Source organism: Citrus sinensis, chromosome 6, assembly GCF_022201045.2.
Source record: "Citrus sinensis cultivar Valencia sweet orange chromosome 6, DVS_A1.0, whole genome shotgun sequence".
Classification (NCBI taxonomy): Eukaryota; Viridiplantae; Streptophyta; class Magnoliopsida; order Sapindales; family Rutaceae; genus Citrus; species Citrus sinensis.
The window spans coordinates 1,337,397-1,364,651 of NC_068561.1; the positions used below are offsets into that span (position 1 = coordinate 1,337,397).

The window sequence follows — 27,255 nt, forward strand, 5'->3', positions numbered from 1 at the left end:
CACATTCAAGGAGAATTTTCTTGACCGATTGTAACTCATGGACAACATTTGTCATGTTCATTCGATCTTGCGTTGACTCCATTGAACAAGCAACTCCAATTCTAATTAGAGAAATGAGACATTCTAATCTGCTACTGATTCTTGCTTGCCTTTGCTTATGGTTATCAGTGCTAATCAAAATTTCACCATCATTTAGAAGTATTGGATCCACAATATCCATCACACGATTAGCCAAGGCCATTCTTGCAAAGTTATGAAGATTCAAGTCCCCCTCAAACATAACAACTGTGGGTTTTTTTGTTATCACCATTTCTAATAGCAATATTCCATAACTATAAACATCTCCATTTGTTGACACCTCACTTCCAAGGCCATACTGATTAGTATTAAAAATTGTTTAATTATCAAGCGATAATATGTTATTTTATGCTTATGTTATAATTTATATTTGTGTTTATGTAATATATTATGAATTATTAATTATGTTTTCAATATATTTAATTTTGTGTATTTTTATGTGTTTATTAAGAAAAATATTAATTTCACGTACTTCGAGGCTCCAAACAGATAAACAGAGGTCAAATTTGGATTTCGGAGGTTCGAAAACCTTAAGATCAGTCAAGATCGGCTTAAAATTGGGCTTGTGTAAAAAAATTGACTTTTCCTGTTGACCGAGCACTGATTGGATGATGAAATGAGCTTACAATAGATATGAGTGCATGGGATAGCTGGCAATTTTGACTAAATCTCAACCGTTCATGATTCAATGGCCATGATTGTGCCACGTGGCAATGGTTGGTGAAGCAAGTTGGAGGATCCGAATCTTTGTATTCGGGTCGACCCGATCCACCCATTAACCCGCCAAATCTCAACCGTTCTTTGGGCAAATCGGACGAGTCAAACGATGCCACGTGTGAGGTTGACTTTTGAAGTTTGACCAGCCATTGGATCTTGATCTAAAGGTTGTGAGGAGCACATGCATGAAGCCTATAAATAGAGCCTCATTTTTATGTTTTAATGATCTCTCTACAACTCTCTTCTTCTCAAATTCTCTCCATCTCCTTGTAATCTTGATTTCCAGGTGTGTTTTTAATATTTTGTATAATTATTTTTATTAATAAAATTAGTTTTATTTCCAATTTTAGTTGTTTTTATTTCTTTTAATTATAAGTAATTCAATTTTACTACTTCTTTTTATTTTAATTATGCTTAACTAAATAATATTAGTTAGGGGAAGGTGAAACTCTTAGGAAATAAATATGATTTAATCAAATTCTATTTTTTAATTTTATAAATTAAATTATTTTCTATCTAATTTTATACATGTTTTATATTTTGAAATTTTGATTTATTGTAGACAAACAAATGAATTTGGCACAATAAATTCTTAAGATCTTAATATAAGGCATGGTGAAATGGTATTTTGACTTATTATAGACAAATTAAATTTTGGCACAATAAATACTTAATCCATCATAAAATTAAAGGGAAAATAATAATAATTTGTATTATTAATCTTTTGGGTAATAAATCTAAAAAAATTGGCAAAAAGAATTTATTAAGTTTTATTTATTTCTAAGAGTGTATCCATAACCCTAACTAGTTCAATTCCATAGGTTCATTTAAATTTAGTTGTTTATATTTAAGTTTTAATTTCAATTTTTAGTTAAAATAAATAAACAAATTAAATCTTTTCTCTGTGGATCGACCTCGGACTCACCGAGTTATAATACAACAAGACACTCTTATACTTGGGAGTTAAAAATTACTTTTAAGTTGTGTCAAGTTTTTGGCGCCGTTGCCGGGGAAAAGTTTTTTTATTTGATTTTTTTTTCCGTTTTTTATTTTTCTCTTATATGTAAAATTTCGTTTGCCCCCTTTTCCTTTTCTTAAATTCTCTTTTGTCCCCATATCTTTCATAATTCTCGTTTCAACCCAACAATTCCCGTTTCTAGCCCAATCTTCTAGTAATTACATTCGGACCCCAATATCTTTCACTTTCATCCCAAATTGCTCAATTCTAAACTTCTAAAAATTACAGTTGGACTATAAAATTAGAAATAATTTGCAATAGAATCCCTAGACGAAATTCCTCAAAATAATCAAGACTTGGACATACTTTGAACATACTTTGGACATACTTTGGACATATTTGGACTTATTTTGGACTTAATTTGGACCAAACTAACTTTAATTACTAACTCTAATTACTAACTTATTAACTTACTAACTGCTAACTCCTAATTTTTTTTTCAGTTATTTAATTTTCTGCATTTATTTAATTTCGTATTTATTTATTTTTGCTTTATTGGTGGGTTCAACCACCATTTTTTTTATTTTATTATTTTGCGTTTATTTTATTTTATTTTATTTTTGCTTTATTGGTGGGTTTAACTACCATTTTTTTTCTTTTTCTTTCTTTCGCATTTATCTTATAGTTAATTTTATTGTTAATTGGTGGGTTCAACCACCAAAATTGTTATTTAATTTTCTTTTGTACACTTATATTATTTGGTTATTTAATTTTTTTTATTTATTTTGTTATTAATTTGTGTGAATATTATCTTTATAACATAACCATTGCATGAGACGTTGGTCTCGATCTTCAAGTGGCAGGTTAATTCGTAGATCTCAATCTCCACCACCAATCATGGATAAGAATCAAGGCGAAAACGTTTTGGGCGAACTTAATCCTCAAATTGATCAGGGAGACAACCAATCTCAACATGGGCATGATCAGAATCAACCAAGGACTCTGAGAGACTACATGAATCCAACCAGAACCGAAGCACCATCGTGTATAGTATTTCCTCCAGAAGCATCTCGATTCAACTTTAAACCAGGTATTATCCAACTTTTACCAACATTTCATGGTTTAGAATATGAGAATCCGTACTTGCATCTAAGAGATTTTGAGGAAGTTTGTAATACATACACGGACCAAAATTGTAGCATGAACATAATTAGATTAAAGCTTTTCCTTTTTCATTAAAAGATAAAGCTAAAACTTGGCTACAAAACCTTAGATCTGGATCAGTAAGAACTTGGAATAACATGCAAGAACAGTTTTTGAAAAAATTCTTTCCACCTCATAGAACAAATTCTTTTAAAAGGCAAATCACTTCTTTCACTCAATAAAATGGAGAAACATTATACCAATGTTGGGATAGGTTTAAAGAGTTGCTTAACATATGCCCACATCATGGTTTTGAAACTTGGCGATTGGTCACTTACTTCTACGAGGGCTTAATACCCCAAAGTAGACAGGTTGTTGAAATGATGTGTAATGGTGAATTTAGGGATAAAAATCCTGAAGATGCACTAGATTACCTTGACCAATTAGCTGAAAATGCACAACATTGGGATACTATTGGAACTTTTAAATTGACAAATAAGCAACAATCATCTCCATCTAGTGGAGGAATCCATAACCTTAGGGAAGATCACGATTTACAAGCAAAATTTGCATCCCTAGTTAGGAAAGTTGAAGCTTTGGAGCATAAAAAGAGTGATCAAGTAAAATTTGCTCAAGAAATTGCATGTAACATATGTAATTCGAATGATCATTTCACTCAAGAGTGTCCCACTTTGCCTGCACTTAAAGAATGTCTAAGTGATCAAGCTAATGTCATTAACACTTTCAATAAACCAAACCCATATTCACAGACTTATAATCCTGGTTGGAGAAATCATCCGAATTTCAGTTGGAGGAATAATAATAATGCACAATCTTCACAAGCACCACCTCCACAAAATTTTCAAAATCCTCAGCCTTATGCACCATATGTTCCACCACCCTGGAAAAATCTGGAAGACACAATGCATTCATTCATCAGAAAAGCAAGATGTTATTAACAATCAAAATGCACAAACTTTTTCTGATTTGAAAGATACTCTTGCTAAAATTGCTTTTGCACTCACCATTCAAGAAAAAGGAAAATTTCCAGCCCAACCACAACCAAATCCTAAAATTCAACAAAATCCACCCACAGACCAAGTCAAGTCAGTTATAACTCTTCGTAGTGGTAAGGTTGTTGATAGACCTATGCCTGAACCTTATGAAAATGATGAAAATTCAAAGGGTAAGGAAGGACTAAATGAACTTACACCTAGTGAAGAAATAACTAGTGTTCCACCTGAACCACCATTTCCGCATGCATTGAATAAACCAAAGAAATCAAACCACTCTTCTGAAATTTATGAAATCTTTAAGCAAGTGAAAGTTAACATTCCTCTATTAGATGCAATCAAGCAGGTTCCTTCATATGCCAAATTTTTAAAGGACTTGTGCACTGTTAAGAGGAAATTGAAGGTAAGAAAGAGTGCTTTCATGGCCGAACAGGTAAGTACAATTCTGTCTACTAATAATAAGTTGAAATATAAAGATCCTGGTTGTCCTACCATTTCTTGTATTATTGGTAACCATAGAATTGAGCATGCTTTACTAGATCTTGGTGCTAGTGTTAATTTGCTTCCATATTCAGTTTATCTTCAACTTAATCTTGGTGAGTTAAAATCAACTTCAACTACACTTTTGCTTGCCGATAGATCAGTTAAAGTACCAAAAGGAATAGTGGAAGATATTTTAGTACAAGTTGATAAATTTATTTATCCTGTGGATTTTATTGTCTTGGAAACTGAACCTGTTGTGAATAATTACAAACCAATTCCTGTAATTTTAGGTCGACCATTTTTAGCAACTGCTAATGCTTTGATTAATTGTAGGAATGGTTTAATGAATTTATCCTTTGGGAATATGACTTTGGAATTGAATATTTTCAACATGTGCAGGCAACCTAATGAAGAAAATGAGAATGAAGATGATACTGATGAACAAAAGGAATTGTTTGAATCTTGTATCAAGGAAAATATTCAAAAAGGGGATTTTTCTGAACTTTCTAATGTTTGTTTAGTTAATTCAATTGAGTCAAATAAGCAACTTGAACTTGATATTTCTAATATAAATTTGTTGCTTGATTCTGTGCAGACTTCACAAAATTATGATGACGAGCCAAAATTTGAGGAGCTTGGAAGTATTGAAAAGACAGAACAACAAGAAGCACCTAAAATGGAATTGAAACCTTTGCCTGAAGGATTGAAATATGCTTTTCTTGGAGAAGAACAAACTTATCCTGTTGTGATTTCGTCTACTTTAACAAGCGACCAAGAAGGTAAGTTACTAACTGTTCTTAAAAAGTATAAAAATGCAATTGGATGGACTTTAAATGATAGTAAAGGCATTAATCCCTTAATCTGCACACATAGAATTAATTTGGAAAAAAATGCTAAAACATGTCAACAACCTCAAAGAAGATTAAACCCACACATGAAAGAGGTAGTCAAAACAGAAGTCCTTAAATTGCTTGATGTGGGAATTATCTACCCTATTTCTGATAGTAAGTGGGTAAGTCCTACACAAGTAGTGCCTAAAAAATCTGGAATCACTGTTGTTAAAAATGAAAAAGGTGAATTAATTCCAACACGAATTACATCTAGTTGGCGCATGTGCATTGATTATAGAAAATTAAATGAAGCTACTAGAAAAGATCATTTTCCATTACCATTCCTTGACCAAATCTTAGAAAGAGTAGCAGGACATCCCTACTACTATTTTTTAGATGGATATTCGGGTTATTATCAAATTCCTATAGCACTTGAGGACCAAGAAAAGACCACATTTACATGTCCATTTGGAACATTTGCATTTAAAAGAATGCCATTCGGGCTTTGTAATGCTCCTGCAACATTTCAAAGATGTATGTTAAGCATTTTTTGTGATATGGTTGAACATTGTTTAGAGGTCTTTATGGATGATTTGACTGTGTTTGGGAATTCTTTTGATGATTGCCTTGATAATTTGGAGAAAGTTTTAAAAAGATGTGTTGAAAAAGAACTCATGTTGAATTGGGAAAAATGTCACTACATGGTTACTTCTGGAATTGTTTTCGGTCATGTTGTTTCTGTTAAAGGAATTGAAGTTGACAAAGCAAAAATCGAAGTCATATCTAAATTGCCACAACCAAAAACAGTTAGAGATGTGCGATCCTTTTTAGGACATGCAGGATTTTATAGGAGGTTTATAAAAAACTTTAGTGCCATATCTAAACCACTTTGTAACCTCTTATTAAAAGATGCACCGTTTGAATGGAATGACGATTGCCAAAAATCTTTTGAGAAAATAATTTGTCTTTTAACATCTGCACCTATTATGCAATCTCCTGATTGGTCTTTACCGTTTGAATTAATGTGTGATGCAAGTGATTTTGCTATTGGTACTGTTTTAGGACAAAGAAGGGATGGTAAGCCTTTTGTGATTTATTATGCGAGTAAGACTTTGGATAGTGCTCAAATGAATTATTCTACAACTGAAAAAGAATTACTTGCTGTGGTATTTGCATTAAACAAATTCCGTTCATATTTGCTTGGCTCTAAATCTGTTGTGTTTACTGACCATGCTGCTGTGAGATATTTGATGAATAAACAGGATGCCAAACCGAGACTAATTCGTTGGATTTTGTTACTTCAAGAATTTGACCTTACCATCAAAGATAAAAAGGGTGCTGAAAATGTTGTTGCTGATCATCTATCAAGACTCACATCCGAATTCTACAATGATATAACACCCATAAATGATTCTTTCCCTGATGAATTTTTATTTTCTGTTACTTCAATGCCATGGTATGCTAATATTGTTAATTTTCTTGTTACATGTAAAATGCCTTTGCAATGAAATGCTCAAGAGAAGAAGAAATTTTTTGTTGAAGTAAAGAAATTTTATTGGGATGACCCTTATTTGTTCAAATATTGCCCAGATCAAATTTTTCGCCGATGTATTCCTAATAATGAGGTAAGTAGTGTCATTAATTTTTGTCAATCTGAAGCATGTGGTGGTCACTTTTCTTCAAGAAAAACTACTGCTAAAATTTTACAGTGTGGATTTTATTGGCCTACCATGTTTAAAGACACATATGAATTCTGCAAAAGTTGTGAAAAATATCAAAAATTGGGATCAATTACAAAAAGAAACATGATGCCCTTAAATCCCATACTTGAAATTGAAATATTTGACTGTTGGGGAATTGATTTCATGGGTCCATTTCCATCATCTTTTGGATTTGTGTATATATTAGTTGCAGTTGATTATGTCTCAAAATGGATTGAAGCAATTTCTTGTCGAAATAATGATAGTAAAACTGTGGTTAAATTTTTAAGAGAAAACATTTTAAGTCGATTTGGAATCCCTCGAGCCATTATCAGTGATGGAGGTAAGCATTTTTGTAATAAGTCATTTGAGTCTTTAATGAAGAAATATAGAATTACACATAAAATTGTTACCCCTTATCATCCTCAAACAAATGGTCAAGTTGAATTAGCAAATAGGGAGATAAAACAAATTTTGGAAAAAACGGTTAACCCAAACCGAAAAGATTGGTCTCTTAGACTTAATGATGCACTTTGGGCTTACTGTACTGCATTTAAAACATCATTAGGAATGTCACCCTATCGGTTAGTTTATGGTAAACCTTGTCATTTACCTGTTGAACTTGAATATAAATCACTTTGGGCTATTAAAGCTTTTAATTTAAATTTGGATGATGCTGGTAATGTGCGAAAATTGCAATTGAATGAACTTGAGGAATTAAGGAATGATGCATGTGAAAATTCAAGAATTATTAAGGCAAGAACAAAAGCATTTCATGATAAAAGAATTTTTCAAAAAACATTTGAGATTGGTCAAAAAGTGTTGCTTTATAATTCTCGTCTTCATTTATTTCCAGGGAAGTTAAAGTCAAAATGGAGTGGCCCATTGGTTGTAAAAAATGTATATTCACATGGGGCCATAGAAATTGAGAATCCAAAGAACGGTATCACATTTAAAGTTAATGGTCAAATATTAAAACCATATCTGGAACATCACCCACGTGACGAGGACACCGAAATTAATTTGGGTGAACCACCGGTTCTTGATTAAGTCTTTAATGATTTATTTTATTTGTTTTACTATTATTTTACCATTTCATTGTTTGAGTTTTTTCTTTTTCTCTAGATTGATGCACTATACATAGTTTTTTTTTAACATTGTTTTTCTTGTGTAAGCGTGTTTGTTTGACAGTTGTACATTCTCTCATCAATTTTCATTTTACATCATGAGCACCTCAATGAGAAAATTCATGTTCGCACATCTTAAAAGATTTCTGCGTGTAAAATTTCACTTAAGAGGCCTGATACAAAGCTGTAAATCACATCCACTTTGGGATCTGCAACCACCAGAATTCGTGTCCTATGTTGAGGATCTAGAGGGACAACTCAGAACAGTAGAGAGTGGCATATATGAATTTCAAATGGAGCTTGAGGTTAACTCAATGAGAGGACGAATGTAAGTTCATTTTCCTTTTATATTGTGTGCTTCTTTTTGCTCGCTTTCACGCTTGATTTGATTTTGCAGATTTGATTTTGGTGTGTTTTGATTTATTTTCCCGTATAAATGGCGGATAACGGTACTCCGTGACTTCTTAAGTCGGTATCTTCAGTTTCCCACAATAACTGAAACCCCAAAATCAAACATGGAAGAAATCTAACATAAACTCCATAAGCATTTTCCCTCTCTCCCTCAGAATGCCCTCAAGAAAATTTACAAAGCTCGTTGTGAACGACTCCGTTTGTTAATGATCAATGGCATTCCTTCTGACATTCGTTGGTTAATTGAAGCAAAGGTCCGATTAGCAGGTGAGTTTTCTGATCCATTTGTTTCTTACATGCCTGGTTTTGGTAAAAGTACGTTTGCTAAGAAAAGGAGAGCTAAACGACTTGGCTCAAAATGTCATAATTGTGTAAGACTTGGTTGCAAACGACCAGATTGTAAATCTTTAGGAATGGTTTCTGATACTCGTAAAGATAAAATTAAATTCGTTAAAGATGGCATGAGTAAAGAATCGTTGGATGATATCTTACGATCTCTTGAGACGCATCGAAGCGGATTTGTGCAACGTGAGATTTATAATTTGTGGATACTATTCCAAAAACAAAGTACAAGTTTAGTCTTGGGAATCTGACTCAAAAAGACCTTGTTTGCCAGTTTATAAGAAAACTGGATGGGAAGTCGATCCTTGACCCATAGAGGGCGTTCAAGCCGTTACTGGACGTAAAATCAGAGGAAGATGTGAGCCACAATCACAACTACCAGTAAATATCCTTTCACTTCACTGTTATTTTACTTTACTGTTATTTTATCATTTGCATTATTGCATTTAGTGATGTGATTTTGTATTTAATAAATATTTGTTTTCTTTTACTGTTTGCTTTTTGTAATCATTATTTTCTTTTTACTGTTTGTTTTTGAATTATTGAGCCACGAGCTTTACTCGTCATTTGACAAATATGCCAACCCATTTACAGCTGTTTCTCATTATTTATGTCACCAAGATCTTTAAATATGAGCTCGTTTTTCAAACACTCACAACTTATTTTTAAAAATTAGTCCAATGGCAGCATCTTCGAGTAAACAATTCAAAAACATTTGTGTGCTTTCTGGGTTTCACTATGGAAAGTACAAAGAGTTCGTTCAGGCAGCTGTAGATCTTGGTCGTGTCATAGCAGAGAGGAAACTGCATCTTGTATATGGAGGAGGTGAACGAGGGTTATCAAGACTTGTCTCAGAAGCTGTTTTTACTAGAGGAAGCCAAGTACTAGGCATTATTCCAAAAGCCATGAAACCGCTAGTGTGCATGTCTGGCCCACCAATTGGAGAAGAATTAGTGGTATCAAGTAAGCAAGAGAGAATATCTGAAATGATGAATCATGCTGATGCTTTTATTTTCTTGCCAGGAGATCTTGCAACTTTTGAGGCACTAATTACATTTGCATCTTGGGCCCACTTGGACATTCATAAAAAACCCATCGGTTTGTTAAATGTTAATAATTTTTATGACGGCTTGCTAACTTTTATTAACCATGCAATAAAGAATCATTTTGTTCCATATTCTGTAAAAAAACTCTTTATCTCTGCTTCTACTGCTAATGAGTTACTTGATCTTTTACAAGCTTATACACCAAAGCCAGATCCAAAGACTTTTGCACTGAATTGGTCGACTGATGATGGTAGCGGTAATAGTAGCAGTAATAAGAAGTGCGATTTAGATTTAACTCTCCGTCTGTAAATATTTTCTGTTGTAGTGTTCATGTGCTGTCTTCTAAACTCTTTCTCTTTCCTTTTAAAACATTGAGGACAATGTCTTTTTCAGGTTGGGGGGAGGGAATAGTTGATAATTGTGGAATGTCTTAGTCCTGGTGATGTGTTTACAAAAAAAAAAAAAAAAATTCTGTAAAGACTAACTTAGGACAAATTTGAGTCGAAGATGGCAGGATATAGAGAATGTCGTACCTCTAGAAACGCATCTTCTTAATCTTAAGGGTGTTGTTAAAAAAAAAATTGACTTTTTCTTCATCTTTGTTATCCGCTTTTAAGCTTCTGCATCAAGTTCAGGTGAGATCTCCTCTTCTTTTTCTTTTATTATTCTCTTTTATTATTATTATAATTATTTTGTTTATAATTTTTTGCCTATTTGTAAAATTATAAAATGTTAAGATAATGTTTAGATTAGGTTGTGGGGTGGGGATAATTGACGTATGTTTTTAAATATGTGTGTTGTTTTTCTCTTTTCTCTTTTCTTTTCTTTGTCAAAAAAAAAAAAAAATTTTTGTCTAGGATGGCCGTGTAAAGAGTCACGACTTTTGAGACGCATCCTAATAGTCTTGTTGTATTATATTTTGATTTTGAGATTCATAGTAAATTGTTTTTGTTCCCTTTTCTTTGAATTACCCGAATTTGTGAACTCTCCACTTGGTTATTAAGTTATTTAATTGTTTACTCATTTAACAGGTATTATTGAATCATTCTTCACACACACATTATGACACATACTAGTGGGTTGTAAGTTAAAATTTTACGGCATTTAGTTCTTTTGATTTATTAGGAATAGTATCTAAGGTAGTAGAAAGTGTATATTGCCAAAAAAATAAAAAATAAAAAAAAAAGAAAAAAAAAGAAAAAAATGTTTTTAATTTTGTTATATCTAGAAACCCGAGTAATTAAGTCCGTAGGGGTGTTTCAACACCTAGTACCCTAAGGTCAACTGGTCTGGGAGTCACTGACCTAAAGCTCGCTACATGGGTAATAGATATATTGTTTGTTTATTAGAAACCCGAGTAATTAAGTCCGTAGGGGTGTTTCAACACCTAGTGCCCTAAGGTCAACTGGTCTGGGAGTCACTGACCTAAAGCTCGCTACACGGGTTAGAAATGTAATATTTAAAAAACAATATATATATATATATATATATATATATATATATATATATATATATATATATATATATGTATGTATGTATGTGTGTGTGTGTGTGTGTGTGTGTGTGAATAATCTATTGCCTAAAGATATAATTTCTAATGAATTTTGGAACGAAAATGTTATTTTTCTTTTAATGAAGCCCCATAAGTATTGTGTTAATTACTGGAGCACAAAAGAAGGTTTGATGATATTCTAGATAATGAGTGAACATCAATGTGGTAAAGAATTTTGGGAGAGTTCATTTATTTGGTAATTTAGAGGATAGATGAACAACTATTAACTTGCATGTGAATTTTATAAATCTTAATTTAATATAACGCTTTAATTGCTAGAGGGCTAGCAATAAGCTGGTTGGTTGGGGGGTGTGATTAGTATTAAAAATTGTTTAATTATCAAGCGATAATATGTTATTTTATGCTTATGTTATAATTTATATTTGTGTTTATGTAATATATTATGAATTATTAATTATGTTTTCAATATATTTAATTTTGTGTATTTTTATGTGTTTATTAGGAAAAATATTAATTTCACGTACTTCGAGGCTCCAAACAGATAAACGGAGGTCAAATTTGGATTCCGGAGGTCCGAAAACCTTAAGATCAGTCAAGATCGGCTTAAAATTGGGCTTGTGTAAAAAAAGTTGACTTTTCCTGTTGACCGAGCACTGATTGGATGATGAAATGAGCTTACAATAGATATGAGTGCATGGGATAGCTGGCAATTTTGACTAAATCTCAACCGTTCATGATTCAATGGCCATGATTGTGCCACGTGGCAATGGTTGGTGAAGCAAGTTGGAGGATCCGAATCTTTGTATTCGGGTCGACCCGATCCACCCATTAACCCGCCAAATCTCAACCGTTCTTTGGGCAAATCGGACGAGTCAAACGATGCCACGTGTGAGGTTGACTTTTGAAGTTTGACCAGCTATTGGATCTTGATCTAAAGGTTGTGGGGAGCACATGCATGAAGCCTATGATGGACCGCAAAGCACTGGATTATGAATTTATTTTTCTATAAATAGAGCCTCATTTTTATGTTTTAATGATCTCTCTACAACTCTCTTCTTCTCAAATTCTCTCCATCTCCTTGTAATCTTGATTTCCAGGTGTGTTTTTAATATTTTGTATAATTATTTTTATTAATAAAATTAGTTTTATTTCCAATTTTAGTTGTTTTTATTTCTTTTAATTATAAGTAATTCAATTTTACTACTTCTTTTTATTTTAATTATGCTTAACTAAATAATATTAGTTAGGGGAAGGTGAAACTCTTAGGAAATAAATATGATTTAATCAAATTCTATTTTTTAATTTTATAAATTAAATTATTTTCTATCTAATTTTATACATGTTTTATATTTTGAAATTTTGATTTATTGTAGACAAACAAATGAATTTGGCACAATAAATTCTTAAGATCTTAATATAAGGCATGGTGAAATGGTATTTTGACTTATTGTAGACAAATTAAATTTTGACACAATAAATACTTAATCCATCATAAAATTAAAGGGAAAATAATAATAATTTGTATTATTAATCTTTTGGGTAATAAATCTAAAAAAATTGGCAAAAAGAATTTATTAAGTTTTATTTATTTCTAAGAGTGGATCCATAACCCTAACTAGTTCAATTCCATAGTTTCATTTAAATTTAGTTGTTTATATTTAAGTTTTAATTTCAATTTTTAGTTAAAATAAATAAACAAATTAAATCTTTTCTCTGTGGATCGACATCGGACTCACCGAGTTATAATACAACAAGACACTCTTATACTTGGAAGTTAAAAATTACTTTTAAGTTGTGTCACATACTCTGCCATTTAATATAAGATTTATTAAGAAGTTAGGAGTTGCAAAAAGAAATTAAAAGACAAAATATATAAATTATGAAATAGAATATAAGTTATAACCTGGTGCTGCATAGCCAATTGTTCCCCTTACACCGACGGAGCTGGTTAAAGCTGGATTTGAGACTGCTTGACGAAAAATTCTAGCTAGTCCAAAATCACCAATTTGAGCAGTCAAGTCATTATCGAGAAGGATATTACTTGGCTTTAGATCACAATGGAGAATTGGTTCTTGGCAGTGGTGATGAAGATAGTCTAGTGCAGATGCCACATCAATTGCGATGCTTATTCTCTGAAGAAGGGTGAGTTTCTGAATTCCAATTTCTTCATCTCTTTGTGCAACTGCTTCTGGATGCAACCATTTTTCAAGACTCCCATTTGGCATGTACTCATAAACAATAGCTTTAAAGTCATGACCTTGAAAATCAATACTTGAGCATGAAGTTATGACCTTGACAAGATTTCTATGACGAATATTTTTCAAGGCTTTGCATTCAGCCTTGAAACTCTGAGAAGCTCCTTGGCGTTGAAGGTTAATCACTTTGATTGCAACAACAGTTCTATCTTCATCAAATACTCCCTTATACACAGAGCCAAAGCTACCCACTCCAATTAATTGTGTTGAAGAAAACCCATCAGTTGCTTTGAGGAGGCTTTTGTAAGAGATCCTTAGTAGTGTTTTTCTTGTCAATAGTCTTGAAGGCTGCCTGGAAGGTCCCCTCCTCCTTTTGTGCCAATAGAAAATGAAAAATGACACTATGACTAATCCTAAAAAGGCACTTGCAGTTGAGATTATTATCTTTAGTCTTTGGGAAATCTTCTGACTGCTTGATTCGTGCTCGGTGCATTTGGGTAATTTCAATTCATGTATGCCCCCACAAAGTCTATTACAACCTACAACTGATATTGCACTTGCATTTGCAAAAATTTCCCTTGTTGGTAGCTTCCCCTCAAAATCATTGAAGGATAAGTTAAGATATTCCAAAGATAGAGCCTCGAGGAATATTGGAATTTGACCAAAAAAATTATTTCGCGAAAGATCAACCTTTCGAATACCTCTTGAAGCTCTAAAAAAGGAAGGAATGAATCCGCAGAAGAAGTTTCCTGCCAAATAAATCTCTTCAAGACTAGAGCAAAGACCAAGTTCACCTGGAATTTCACCTGATAAGTCATTATTAGACACATCAAAACTCCTCAAAGCTTTCAGATTACCGATCCTTGGAGGTATAGATCCAACGAAGTGGTTTTCGGCTAAATTCAGTGAAACTGAAAGAGAGGATATATTGAAAATGTCTTCTGGGATAGTTCCACTGAGTTCATTTGCGAACATTTCTAAAAATGCCAATCGTTCCAAATTTCCTAGACTAGAAGGGATGACTCCTGATAAATTGTTATCGCTTAAGAAAATTTCATATAATGATGACAGATTTCCTAGAGTGAAAGGAATTTCCCCTAAAAAATGGTTGCCACCAAAATCCAAGCCCTGTAAGTTCAGAAGCTTACCCATTTCTTTAGGAATTGAGCCTGTAAATTGGTTTTCCTCAATCTGCAATGAATATAAGTTAACAAGGTTACCTATTCCTGAAGGGATGCTTCCATATAACTGATTAGTCCCAAGGACCAAAATTTGAAGTTGACTTGATAGATTAGCGATTGAATGTGGTAATGCTCCTCTAAATTGATTTCCGCCTAAACTGAGAACTTGCAATTTGCTACAGTTGGCCAAAGAATTCATAAACCCCATCTCATCACTTTCCCCGCTTCCTAAATTATTATGTTCTAAAATTAGGTCTGAAAGATTCTTCATGCCTCCAAAATTGACCGAAAGTTTTCCGAAAAAACTGTTACTCGCAATTTCAACATATTCGAGTTTTGAAGCATTGGATAGTGATATTGGAATGGATCCGCTGAAGAAGTTTTCGTTCATTTGAAAGAGTTTGAGATTAGGAAAATAAAGACCTAAACTTGGTGGAAGACTTCCATGCATTTGATTTTCAGATACCGAGAAAATGACAAGGAAGGAAAGATTGTAAATGGAAGGAGGGATTGTACCGGGGAGGTTGTTTCCGCCAATTCCAAGAGTTTTCAACTCTTTCAATTGACCTAATGAATCTGGAATATTTCCTCCAAAAGGATTCCCATCTAGAGACACAACTTCCAGGGATGTTAGATTCCCGAGAAAAGGTGGGATGCCTCCGGTCAAATTATTCATGGGTAAAGCTAGTTGTTTGAGTCTGTATAGAGAGACAAACTCAAATGGAATACTTCCTACTAGCTTGTTGTTTCCTAAGAATAGTACTGTGAGCCTGGAACAATAAGACAAGTTGGCTGGAATTTTCCCGACGAGGGAGTTATATGAGAGAAGCAGAGTTTCTAACCTGTGCAGACGCCCAAATTCAAGAGGGATTTCACCTTGGATAGTGTTATTCATAAGATTGATCTCTTTTAGGAAGCTGAGGTTGCCAATTCGAGGTGACAGTAAGCCACTTAAGGCTTTTGACCTCAGGTCTAGGGCTGTGACTCTTCTGTGCCTGCGACCACATGTAATGCCCTCCCATTCGCAGAAATGGCGAGAATCATTCCATGAGTTCAGGATCCCTTGAGGGTCATGAGAAATCATTGACTTAAAGGCCTGCAGGGCAGCAAGATCTCCCTCTTCAAAGGCTGCAACTTGCAACAATGTGATGAAAAAAAGAAACATGGATGGAAAATAAAGAGAACGGGTACTCATTTGTACAAGTGAGAAGGCAATTTCCTATTTTCCTTGGCTTGCCTTTGTATGTGAGCTTCACCTAGCTTTGAGAGTTGTAAATTCAACGACATCTTTTTCTTTCTTCTTTTTCTTCTTAATTTGAAACTTGACCGGCCTCGGTCATTGCCAAATATAAATGTTTAATCAAATGACAAGAGAAATGTGAGCATATTATACTTTTGATGTTGTCCATATTTTCTTGTTTGAGCTTTGATATTGACAGGCGTGATTTTATTCAAATTTTGGACCTTTATGAACTAATTTCAAGGTTGTTCCTTCTCCAGTTTTCCTTCTTTGTGGACAAATGCAAGTCTATTCCACAGAAGGTTCCTTGGCCTGATCTGTTTGTCTTATGCAACATATTCTATTCCACAGAAGGTTCCTTTCCCTGAGCCGTTTGTCCTATGCAACATATTTAACTGCCAAACAAAAAGTAAAAACACCTAACATTTCCATATGGACTCATTTCATGATTCTAAAATTTAATATCATATCATAACTCTTTCATTAATTGGTTTTCAAAATTTAATATTCCAAAGCACATTAGAAAATAATCAATATGAATATACGACCAAGTCAGCTTGGGAATGCTACATATATTTTCTCTTTCTTTGTAAAAATTTAAAAGTAATAATTTCGGCTTGGTTGGTTGTTTATGTTTTTTTCAAATGATGCTCTAAGAATAAGTTGTTTAATTGATTAGTTTGCGTTTGATATGTATCTCATGGCATGGAGACATAAATTCATGCATGCCCACATATATGCTTGAGTATGTGTAAGCTGTGTGGATTTTTCTCTAGTTGATGTTAGTATGCCCGCTACTGCAATTCTGCACGCCATTTCGCTGGAAAATGTGTATGTCTTTATAGTAATTGTGTCAAATTCGGTGCCAAATTCAGCACTGATATAGGAGTCCATGTATCTTAGCTGAACGTATCGTAAGAAAGACAGGTTTTGCCTCTCCAAAGGAAGCAATGAGAGTTTTCCTGAGATTGGAAGAAAGATTGTTGTTTGTTTGACATTGAGAAGAGAGGGTCTAACTAGTACAATTTTTTAACGTTCAACCATCTGCAGTTATCTCTTGCTTTTCTCTAGTATTGTCGCAAGCATCTTCGCTTGGCTAGTTTGAAAAGTATTCTAGACTTATTTAGCGACTTTTGTACTAGAAATCGTCTAAGTGTCGCACGGGTTGCTACACAACAAAACTTGTCCCGTGACACAATGTAGTCTATATTAACTCTGCTATGGATGGACAAAATCAAGTTTGGTTCAGGATTTTAGCTTGATCGGTTTTCTGAACCACTCTTGACCACTAGCATATATGGTAAACCGAAAACTTAGTTTTAGAGGTTTGATTTATTTTTGAAGAGCCAAATCAAAGTGATCCAAATAAAACCGATCAGTTCAATGAACCAAACCGAACTAAGCTACGTGGTTTTGTTCGAGAAATATTGCCCACCCATAATCCACATAAGGGGACTTCATACATACAAAAGGGTCTTTATTCTAAACCACCTAGATATCAAAGAATATCAAACAACATTTTTCTATAAATACTCACCGTTTGCGCCGAGAAGCAAGAAATTCATTACTAGAAATGCCTATTTCTCATATGCCACAGGGCAAGCCCAGAAACCCTATTTCAACCACACTAGCAAGGAGGCTGCAGCAGGAGAAATTAATAATAATAATACCACATAAGCCTTTTCTATTACCTTATTAATCTGAAATAAAATATAAAATAATGCAAGGGACACAGTTTGAAAACAATAAGAGTAGTAATACTGCGAAACTACGGGTCGTGATAGAGGTGAAAGAAAACGTAAACTCTACTGATTTATACTGTTTGGTTACTAAGAAAATCTGCTCTGTTTTACTGAGAAAACTTCAGAGCATATACTGGTTTTTATTTCTTCTTTTATTAATTATCGAATAAGTACAAAGCACACCTTTTATACATTTGTTAACAGAAAGGAAAACTAATCAGAATAAAATCTCAGCAAGCCTTAACTAACTTTGCTGAGCTGGCATTGCTTACTTAACTAACTTCAGCTCAGCAAATTCTCCCACGTGCTAACCTTGAGTTGACTGCTTGTTGCTAACCTTGAGCTGACTGCTTGTACACATTATGAGCTTCCTTAACAGCCCCCCTCAAACTCAAAGGGCATGGCTGCACATTGAGTTTGTTTCGAAAGTAATTAAAATGAATGAATGTGAGAGGATTTGTTAAGACATCAGCTATTTGTTCTTCACTTGGAATGAAGTGAATTTCCAGCTCCTCTGCTAAAACCTTATCTCTGACAAAATGCATATCCAGTTCAATGTGTTTGGTACGTGAATGGTAGACTGGATTTTTAGCTAACTTTGTTGCACTCATGTTGTCACACCAGATGATAGGTACTGAGATGCATCTTATATTCAACTCACTGAACAAAGATTGAATCCATGCTATCTCTGCACTTGCAGAAGCCAAAGCTCTGTATTCGCTTTCGGCACTAGACCTTGTCACTACAGACTTCTTCTTGGATGACCATGACACCAGATTATTTCCAAAATAGATTCAGTAGGCACCTATAGATTTTCTGTCATCAATATCGCATGCCCAATCTGCATCTGTAAAACCTGTGATTTCCATTTTCCCACCAGCTGAAAACTTTAAACCATAATCCATGGTTTCCTTTAAGTACCTTAGAACTCGTTTACAGGCCATTATGTGCTGCAAAGTTGGAGCTGTCACATATTGACTGAGTTTGTGCACAGCAAAGGCTATCTCTGGTCTAGTTAACACCAAATATTGCAAGTCTCCAACCAAACTTCTATAACTGGTTGCATCCTCAACATACTGACCTAAATAACCTTTAACCTCTTTTTGAAGTTTCAATCCAGTCACTATAGGAGTATCACACCCTTTACAGTCCAACATATCAGCCTTAGACAAAAGATCATTAATATACTTTCTCTGAGATAGGTACATACAACCATCAGCATAAGAGACTTCTATCCCAAGAAAGTATGATAGTATTCCTAGATCCTTTAAAGCAAATGTCTTACTGAATTCTAAGATAAATTTCTCTAATCTCTCCACATTATCCTTAACTGACAGCAGCTGGGAAGATCTTCCATCAGCAAGTTCAGAGAGCAGTGAACAGGTACCTTCTGTTTCTGCACACACAAATAATCTGCATCAACAAGAGCATTCTCAAACTACAATATCAGAACATTCCTCATCAACCATACCATTGTCACCAACACAACAACAAACTGAATCACAAGCACCAAATGAACCACAGATATCTACTTCCCAGCACATAAATCAAACTCAAACCAGAAACCTTTCTTCGCAACCATCACATTCAATGGTAACCAGATCAAAATCTGGAATCTTCAAGCCAAAAGTTTACATAACCACCTTCACCAACAAAGAACCTAGTACTGTTCAAGAAGCTCTAAGTGATTAGAATTGGCATCAAGCCATGAGAGATGAATATGAAGCTTTGCTTAGGAATGAAACATGGTCACTGGTACCATTTTCAGAGGCATACAAGGTTGTTGACAGTAAATGGGTGTTCAGAATCAAACAAAACACAGATGGGAGTGTAGCTAAATACAAAGCTAGGTTAGTTGCAAAGGGTTTCCAGCAAACTGAGGGTATTGACTACTTTGAGACTTTTAGTCCTGTGGTAAAGGCCTGCACAGTAAGACTTATTTTTAGTTTGGCTGTGATGAATAAGTGGAAAATAAGGCAAGTGGATGTTAATAATGCCTTTTTAAATGGAGAGTTGACAGAAGATGTTTATATGCATCAGCCAGCAGGTTTCATTGATGATCAAAAATCCAGCTTTGTATACAAGTTGAAAAAGGCTTTGTATGGCTTAAAACAAGCTCTTAGAGCTTGGTATGACAAGCTGAAAAATTGTCTGATCAGTAATTGGGGTTTTCAAAATTCCAGAGCTGATACTTCTCTTTTCTTCAAAGAGATTCAAGGCTCAATAATACTTGTGCTTATATATGTGGATGAATAAATGGAGAGATTATAAATTTGTTGCTGGGAAAAGTTTGACACTGATAATTTAGAATTTGAACTGTTCTCAGATGAATGAAAGACTTTGTTGGTTGAGTAAGGAAATGTATTTTCATCAAAGACAACATGCCTTAGGATATGAATTTTTCCTGAACTTGTTAAACACTTGTAACCCTTGTAAGAAGGATTATAGCCAATGAAGATGCATTTGGTGGTGTGAAAATCAAACTTGTGTTTATTAAAATCTCTCATATATGGATAACATAGGCAACCAAAACACTTAAGAAATGAATAATCTGGTTTGTGTTTATAAAGCTTTTCATAAGGAGATAAAAGCTTAAGAACAGGTGTTGGTAACCTATTAATATGATATGCTGCTGTGTGAACAGCTTCCCACCAAAACTGAAAAGGGAGACTAGCTTGAGCTAAGAGTGTCAATGCTAATTCAATTATGTGTCTGTGTTTCCTCTCAACAAGACCATTCTGGTGATGAGTATAAGGGCATGAATGTCTAAACTTGATCCCATTTTGATTGAGAAAATTACTGAATACTCTAAACTCTCCCCCCAGATCAGATTGCAATTCCTTAATCTTGGTATTAAACTGATTTTCAACTTGTGCCTTGAACAATTTGAAGACTTCAAATGCTTGTGATTTAAGCTTAAGTGGATAGATCCAGGTGTATTTAGTGTAATCATCCACAAAACTAATGTAATACTTGTATCCATTTCTAGATACAGTGGGTGAAGGTCCCCACAAATCAGTATGAATCAGTTCTAACACTCCTTTTGTTTTTGTTTCTGTTGCTGGAAAACTTTGCCTGTGAACTTTGCCTAACTGACATGCCTCACACAAAGAATTTGTACAATTCACAATATCTTTATGAGAGATTTTAAATTGCTTACAAGACTTAGCTAAATGCATCAGAATCATTGAACTTGGATGACCAAATTTTCTATGTAACAAAGTCATTACATCAGATTTGGTTTTGCATTTATTGGAAACAGAATTATAACAAGCTTTAGAAGGACTATCAAAGCTTTGAAAACTAGACAACATTGAGATATGTTTATTTAGTTGAGTATGACAAAGATGGGATGAAGAAAATGAAGAAGAAGGATTAGAACTCAGCAGCAGCTTGTATAGACCTTTTTCAGCAAGTCCCTGCAGCAGAACTTGTCCCTTCATGTCCTTCACAAAACAAACATTCCCACAAAATTCAACAGTTATAGGGTTATCAGATGTCAGTTTAGAAATGCTTAGTAGACTTTTGGTAATTGATGGAACAAGTAATATATCCTTAAGTGCTGTTCTGGAATGTGCAGATAAGGAATTTGATGCTCTTTGTGATAGAAATGCAAAACCAACATGAGTGATAGACAAACCTTCACCATTACCAATTATGAGCTGATCAGTACCTTTAAACTCCTCACTGATCTGCAAGTTCTCCATGTTGTTGGTCAGATGGTGAGTTGCCCCACTATCCAAGTACCATCCATCATCAGCAACTCCTTCAAAGTTAGCCATAAATGCTGCTCCAGGAATACAAGCATCAAAACCAGAATAATAGCTACTGCCAGACATAAGATTATAAGCTGAAGACATATAGTTGAAGTTCTCATAATCTTCAAAGTTTGGATTTGGAACAGGACCATCAAAATTTGACATATATGCTGCTCTGGGTGCTTTTCCTTTTCCAAAACCCCTTGGCATTGGCACATAATCTTCAACAAATCTATGCCAACAGATATCAGCAGTATGACCAGATTTGAAATAGATCTGACATATTGAGTCTACTGGATTGTTATTGAAAGCTCCCTGTGATCCATTCTTGATAACAGATGGTGAACTCCTTGGTGCTAAAGGATTATTACCATTAAAAGGATTACCAACAGGATATCCTCTACCAAAACCACCTCTAAAACCTCCATTAAACATTCTTGGAGAAAGGTTCATATTTCCTCTACCAGAGAAAACATTCCTACCACCATAATAACCTCCTCTCCTAAAATTTCCTCTAGGCTGTGCATAATAAACCTTAGGATGAAATGCATTAGTATAGGCATTAGTATATGCATAGTTAGCATTGAACATACTCTTATCATCCTGATCTTGTTCCAACCTAGTTTCATGAGTAAGCAATAACGCATAAGCATCATCAAATTCCATGCGTGAACCAGTTATGAAGGTAGCAATATCACGGTATCCTGATCCTAATCCATTGAGTATGGTTAGCATTAGATCCTTTTCTGTTATCGAGCTACCAGCACTAGCAAGCTTATCAGCTATTGCTTTCATTTTAACACAATAATCTTCAATACTAAGAGATTCCTTTTTAAGAGTGTTCAGTTCATATCTAAGCTGAAGAACTCGAGCTTCAGATTGAACTCCAAACTTCTTTTCTAACGTTTTCCATACACCAGATGAACTTTCACAGTTAATAACAAGACTAAGGATACCTTCACTTAATGTTGACAGCAGCCAACCAAGAAGAATTTGATCATGTGATCTCCAGATCTGATACTCAGGATTCTCAATTTGTTGTGTAGATCCATCAACTCCAGTTAACAAAATATTTTCTTCAGGTGCTGATTTGATTCCAGTTATGAAGTCTTCCAGTCGATTACCTCTAATCGAAGCCAGAACTTGTGAACACCAGAGCAGGTAGTTTGATCGATCTAGTTTAATTGGATTCGTGAAAGAGAAATTGATTTGAGTGTGTTGATTTGTATTATTGATTGCTGAATTTCTCATCATTGTTTGCTGGTTACTATTTGGCTCTGATACCATAAAAGAAAACGTAAACTCTACTGATCTATACTATTTGGTTACTAAGAAAATCTGCTCTGTTTTACTGAGAAAACTTCAGAGCATATACTGGTTTTTATTTCTTCTTTTATTAATTATCGAATAAGTACAAAGCACACCTTTTATACATTTGTTAACAGAAAGGAAAACTAATCAGAATAAAATCTCAGCAAGCCTTAACTAACTTTGCTGAGCTGGCATTGCTTACTTAACTAACTTCAGCTCAGCAAATTCTCCCACGTGCTAACCTTGAGTTGACTGCTTGTTGCTAACCTTGAGCTGACTGCTTGTACACATTATGAGCTTCCTTAACAAGAGGCAACCGCAATCCGAAAGAAGGATGCCAGAAATTGGAACATATATAATGATGTGAAATGAGCAGCAGAAGTAGAATGAACTGGTACAAGAACCTACAAACGCAAAAAAAACTTTGAGAGATGTTACAAAAATTGGTGAGATGTAACATTATAATTTATATATTATTGTTTTATGAGGTGAATTAAACTGACCTTCAGAATTGCGGGCTGTATCCAATGACATAGTAAGTAAGACAAGTCCAAATGAGAGATTCAACAAAGGACAGGGGAACTTTGAGAATAGTGGCTGGAATGGCATATGGCCAAGCTGGGTAATAGCGCAAATCCTTCTGTTTACAGGAAACTTAAAGTCTTTCAGCAGTCATGGGCAACTCTGAAACTCCATCAACAAGAAGTATCACAAGTTCATAGAACAAAGAACCCGTGTAGTAATTTGCATCAAATACATCTGTCTCCATCCCTCTCCTCAGGAAAACAGTCATTGTCATGATTGCGATAACAGTAAGCTGCAACCGAAAACAAAATAATCTTTACCTAACATAGACCAATTATTCAAGAAATGGGGTAAATTTCAATTTGTCTAAGTTCCTTGAGTTTGATAAAAGACAGATAAGTAATAGACTCTGTTTTCTAAAATACATAAACTCTCTCCTATGAACTGCTGTTTTGCTGAATTCATATCAAACTTATTCATTTTTTTAATTAAGTAAATACCATTATCATCCTTATTAAGTTGTGGAATGGGGCTAGATTTCTCTCATACATTAGTAGTGAGAACAGATTAGTTTCTGAGCTTTGCTCGATAGATATAATTGTTTCAAAATGTAATGTTTCAAACTAACCTAAGTGAAATTTATATTAAAAAATAAAAATAAAATTGATTATGGAATGGGGAACACAAAATACAGGAAACCTAACCTGAGTTATTTTGAATACGTAGAGAAAATATTTCTCTCTGCAAGAAGAAATTCCCTGGACATGCAAGCTTTAAGCAGTTCAAATCTGGAAAGAGAATACAAGCCAAAGGAAAGAGCCCTGGGTTTCAGATTTATCATACCGTTCTGAGAGATACTCATCAAGCTTCTTACCAATAGTTGATTCCTTGGATATTTTATAGAACAAATCCACTGAAAAATAACTGTGAGATACTTCAGTGTTGAACCATTATTGTTCTTGATCTTTTCTAGGCATAACCTGAAAAAAAAGGGTTCAAACGTTAAGGTAAAAGCATATACAACCACAAAAAACCTGACGCATTACACAAATGATACTAGATTTCGTTTTGTTTTATGTCTCAAGCTCAAAGAAAATATAACTCTAATATGTCTTGCCAAGTGAAACTCTTGTTGCGGATTTAATTGATGAAAACAATTATTGGAAAGAGAGTTCAATTTATGGTTCTTTTGAGAAAGAGGATGCTGATGTCCTTGTGCAAATCCCGTTACCAAGAAACCAGAATGAGGATAAATTGATATGGCATTATGATCGAAGAGGTCAATACCTGGTCAAGAGTGGTTATCAAGTGGCGCTAAAACAAAAGTATCAAGATGTCCCCGCAAGCTCAAATCACCATTCCAGCAAGTGGAACTGTAGTGACTTGGGTGCTATAGAAATCGATTAGCTACCCAAGCACTGCCCAAGATCACAAATCAGACCAATAAGATGCTAAGATCCTAAACAATCAAGCTTTAAGTGTTAACAGAACCTTTAACGAAAATGGCTGTAATCAGAACACACCCAGAACAAGAATTAGAAGCTAATCAAACGCAAAAGAAAGAAAGAGATTTACGTGGTTCGATTGTGCAAAGGAGCACAATCTACATCCACGGGAGAAGCCCACAGAGCAAGCTTTATTGATGATTCAAGTAATATTTACAGAGTACTACTAGAGCTAACTACTAGGATCAAGACTAAGCTTTCTCTCTATCTTAACTCTCTCTATCACGCTCTCAGATCATTGCTGAAACTGCTCCTTTAACCAGCTTATATAACAGCTGATAACGAACCCAGAAAGCACAGATTTCCGCCACCTGGACTAACAGCTTCTTAACTAATTTGATTCTCCACCCCACGTGCACTCCACATGTTTCACTTAAGCCTTTGACCAAAACGTCTTAAGCTCCTGCCGTTTTGAACTTAAGTAAATCACATGTCATGCTCGTGACTCCTGAGTCTATTAAACATATTCTAAACGCTGTCGTTTAACATGCTCAAGTTTTGGATTCATCATTTTAGTCCACAGGAACTCTATTTGGAAGCTGGTTGTCCCTGAAAAGGTGAAGATTTTCTTGTGGAGAGCAGCAAAAGACCTTCTTACGACTGCTGAAAATCTGTGGAAGAAAAGGGTGATGTAGGAAGCAACATGCCCAGTATGCAGAAGCCAAATGGAGACCTTGGCCCATGCTCTTTTAGACTGCAAGATAGCAAAGAAAGTGTGGAAAAACTCCTCCTCAGAAAATCCTGTTCAAGGGAAAAAATTTTCAGATGTTATCAGCATAATTCAATCGTTACCTCAATAGCAAAAGGAGCTAAATGGTGAGCTAGTTGCTTCCCTCCTCTGGACTATCTGGAATGCAAGAAACAAATGGCTGTTTAAGGGGGTAAATGAGGATCCAGTAAGGTTGGTAGCTCGAGCAAGTTCTGTTGCTGATTCGATCAAAAGAATCAAAGTACCAGAAGAAGAATTTTGTGCAGAAATAGTCACTACAAAGCACCAGCAATGGTGTCCGCCAGAAGAGGGATGGATTAAAATCAATGTGGATGCTGCGATGGATGAGGAAAATAGGCTAGCTGGGCTGGGGGTTGTAATTAGAAATTTCAAAGGAGAAATCATTGCTGCTGCTGTCAAAACAGAGAAGAATTCTGGAAATGTAGAGATGGCTGAAGCAAAGGCTGTCTTGTGGGGACTGCAGGTAGCTATCATGGCTGAAGCAACTCAAGTGATTGTAGAGTATGACTCGAAGGGAGTAATAGAGCTGATTAACAACAAAATGGGTACCTTGACAGAAATTGTTTGGGTGATCTTCGACATTTTGGAAACTAAGAAGAGTTTTCAAAATTTCAAAGCTCAACATGTATCTAGAAGTTGTAATGTCTCAGCACATTCTTTGGCGAAATTAGCCTTAAGGAAGTTAGATTCTTTTGTATGGCTGAATGAATTTCCAGTTAAAGTTTTACATTTATTCTCTTTATGAGTAATGAAAGGTGTACTTTCTTTTCAAAAAAAAAAAGTTATACTCCTCATACAAAAAAGAAAAGAAAAAAAGAAAAGTCCAATATCATATCAAGTGACCTGACATTAAAAATAATTAATTCATTTCTACGATTCATAAATGCTACGTTACTTGGAATTATTTTAAGTAGTATTAATGAATCAAAATTTGACATACAAGAAAATCAAATGAAACCCCGTTAAAGACCTTTTCAAGAAATCATACCCTATTTCCCGTCCTATTTTACATAAAAAAAAATAGGCAAAGCTACTTGCGTCCTGAAGAAAATCAGCTACAGCTTTCCTTTCAGGACATCTAAATCCATAACTTTCAAATAATTCAGGTACACGTTGGCACAGACCGAGGTACAAAGTTTTTCCTTCTGCCATTAACAATATCATCTACCCCGCAAAATTTAAAGTTTTGTAATAGTTTCAACCCCAGTACTTGATCGAGCAATAAACAAAATTGCAATATAGAACAATTTCTCCATTATTATTTTTGTGACCTGTAATCAATCTTTTTTTCTGGCCTCTAGGAATGTCTCTTCTCATGGCATCTCCGACTAATGTGTCAGCACAGAAATCAAGTCCAAGCATCTGAACTAAAAGAAAAAAAAATAGACCTATTAATAAAAAATTACAAAAAAAATTTGATGAATGTGATAAAGAAAAACAATATGAACTCTATTTAATTATGAGAGGTAACTTTAAAATATAATATGTTTGAAGAGTTTCATTCAGTCCTTTGACAGAAATTTCCTGTAAAAACAAACATACGCTCTTCATATTACTAGTAATCTGTTTGGGATTATTGTGGCACTGTGGTCGTTAATCTGTTAGTCTATAACTGTTGTGAAATATAATCAATTAGAAGCGGCCAAGTAAAAGCAATGGACACTGTATAATCATGTAGGTATTTATAGCTTCATCGGGGATAATTCC

General features: G+C 34.4%; 2 protein-coding genes and 1 non-coding gene across 3 annotated transcripts; 1 reads left to right on the forward strand and 2 right to left on the reverse strand.

Annotated features, from left to right (window-relative positions):
- Positions 1 to 3,100: 3,100 nt before the first annotated feature.
- Positions 3,101 to 3,209, reverse strand: LOC127903591 (small nucleolar RNA R71). The gene has a single exon (XR_008056299.1). It is a non-coding gene; the product is annotated as a small nucleolar RNA R71 (small nucleolar RNA).
- Positions 3,210 to 13,238: 10,029 nt separating this feature from the next.
- LOC102629865 (probable LRR receptor-like serine/threonine-protein kinase At3g47570) lies at positions 13,239 to 18,330 on the reverse strand. The gene is made up of 2 exons (XM_052443282.1): positions 18,057 to 18,330; positions 13,239 to 15,865 (listed from the first exon to the last, which is right to left on the reverse strand). Exons 1-2 carry the CDS (start codon positions 18,328 to 18,330, stop codon positions 13,239 to 13,241), a joined length of 2,901 nt encoding a protein of 966 aa, XP_052299242.1.
- A 6,485-nt stretch (positions 18,331 to 24,815) lies between these two features.
- Positions 24,816 to 26,293, forward strand: LOC107175052 (uncharacterized). Its single transcript, XM_015526370.2, has 3 exons — positions 24,816 to 24,891; positions 25,335 to 25,444; positions 25,619 to 26,293. Exons 1-3 carry the CDS (start codon positions 24,816 to 24,818, stop codon positions 26,291 to 26,293), a joined length of 861 nt encoding a protein of 286 aa, XP_015381856.2.
- The last annotated feature ends 962 nt before the right edge of the window (positions 26,294 to 27,255 follow it).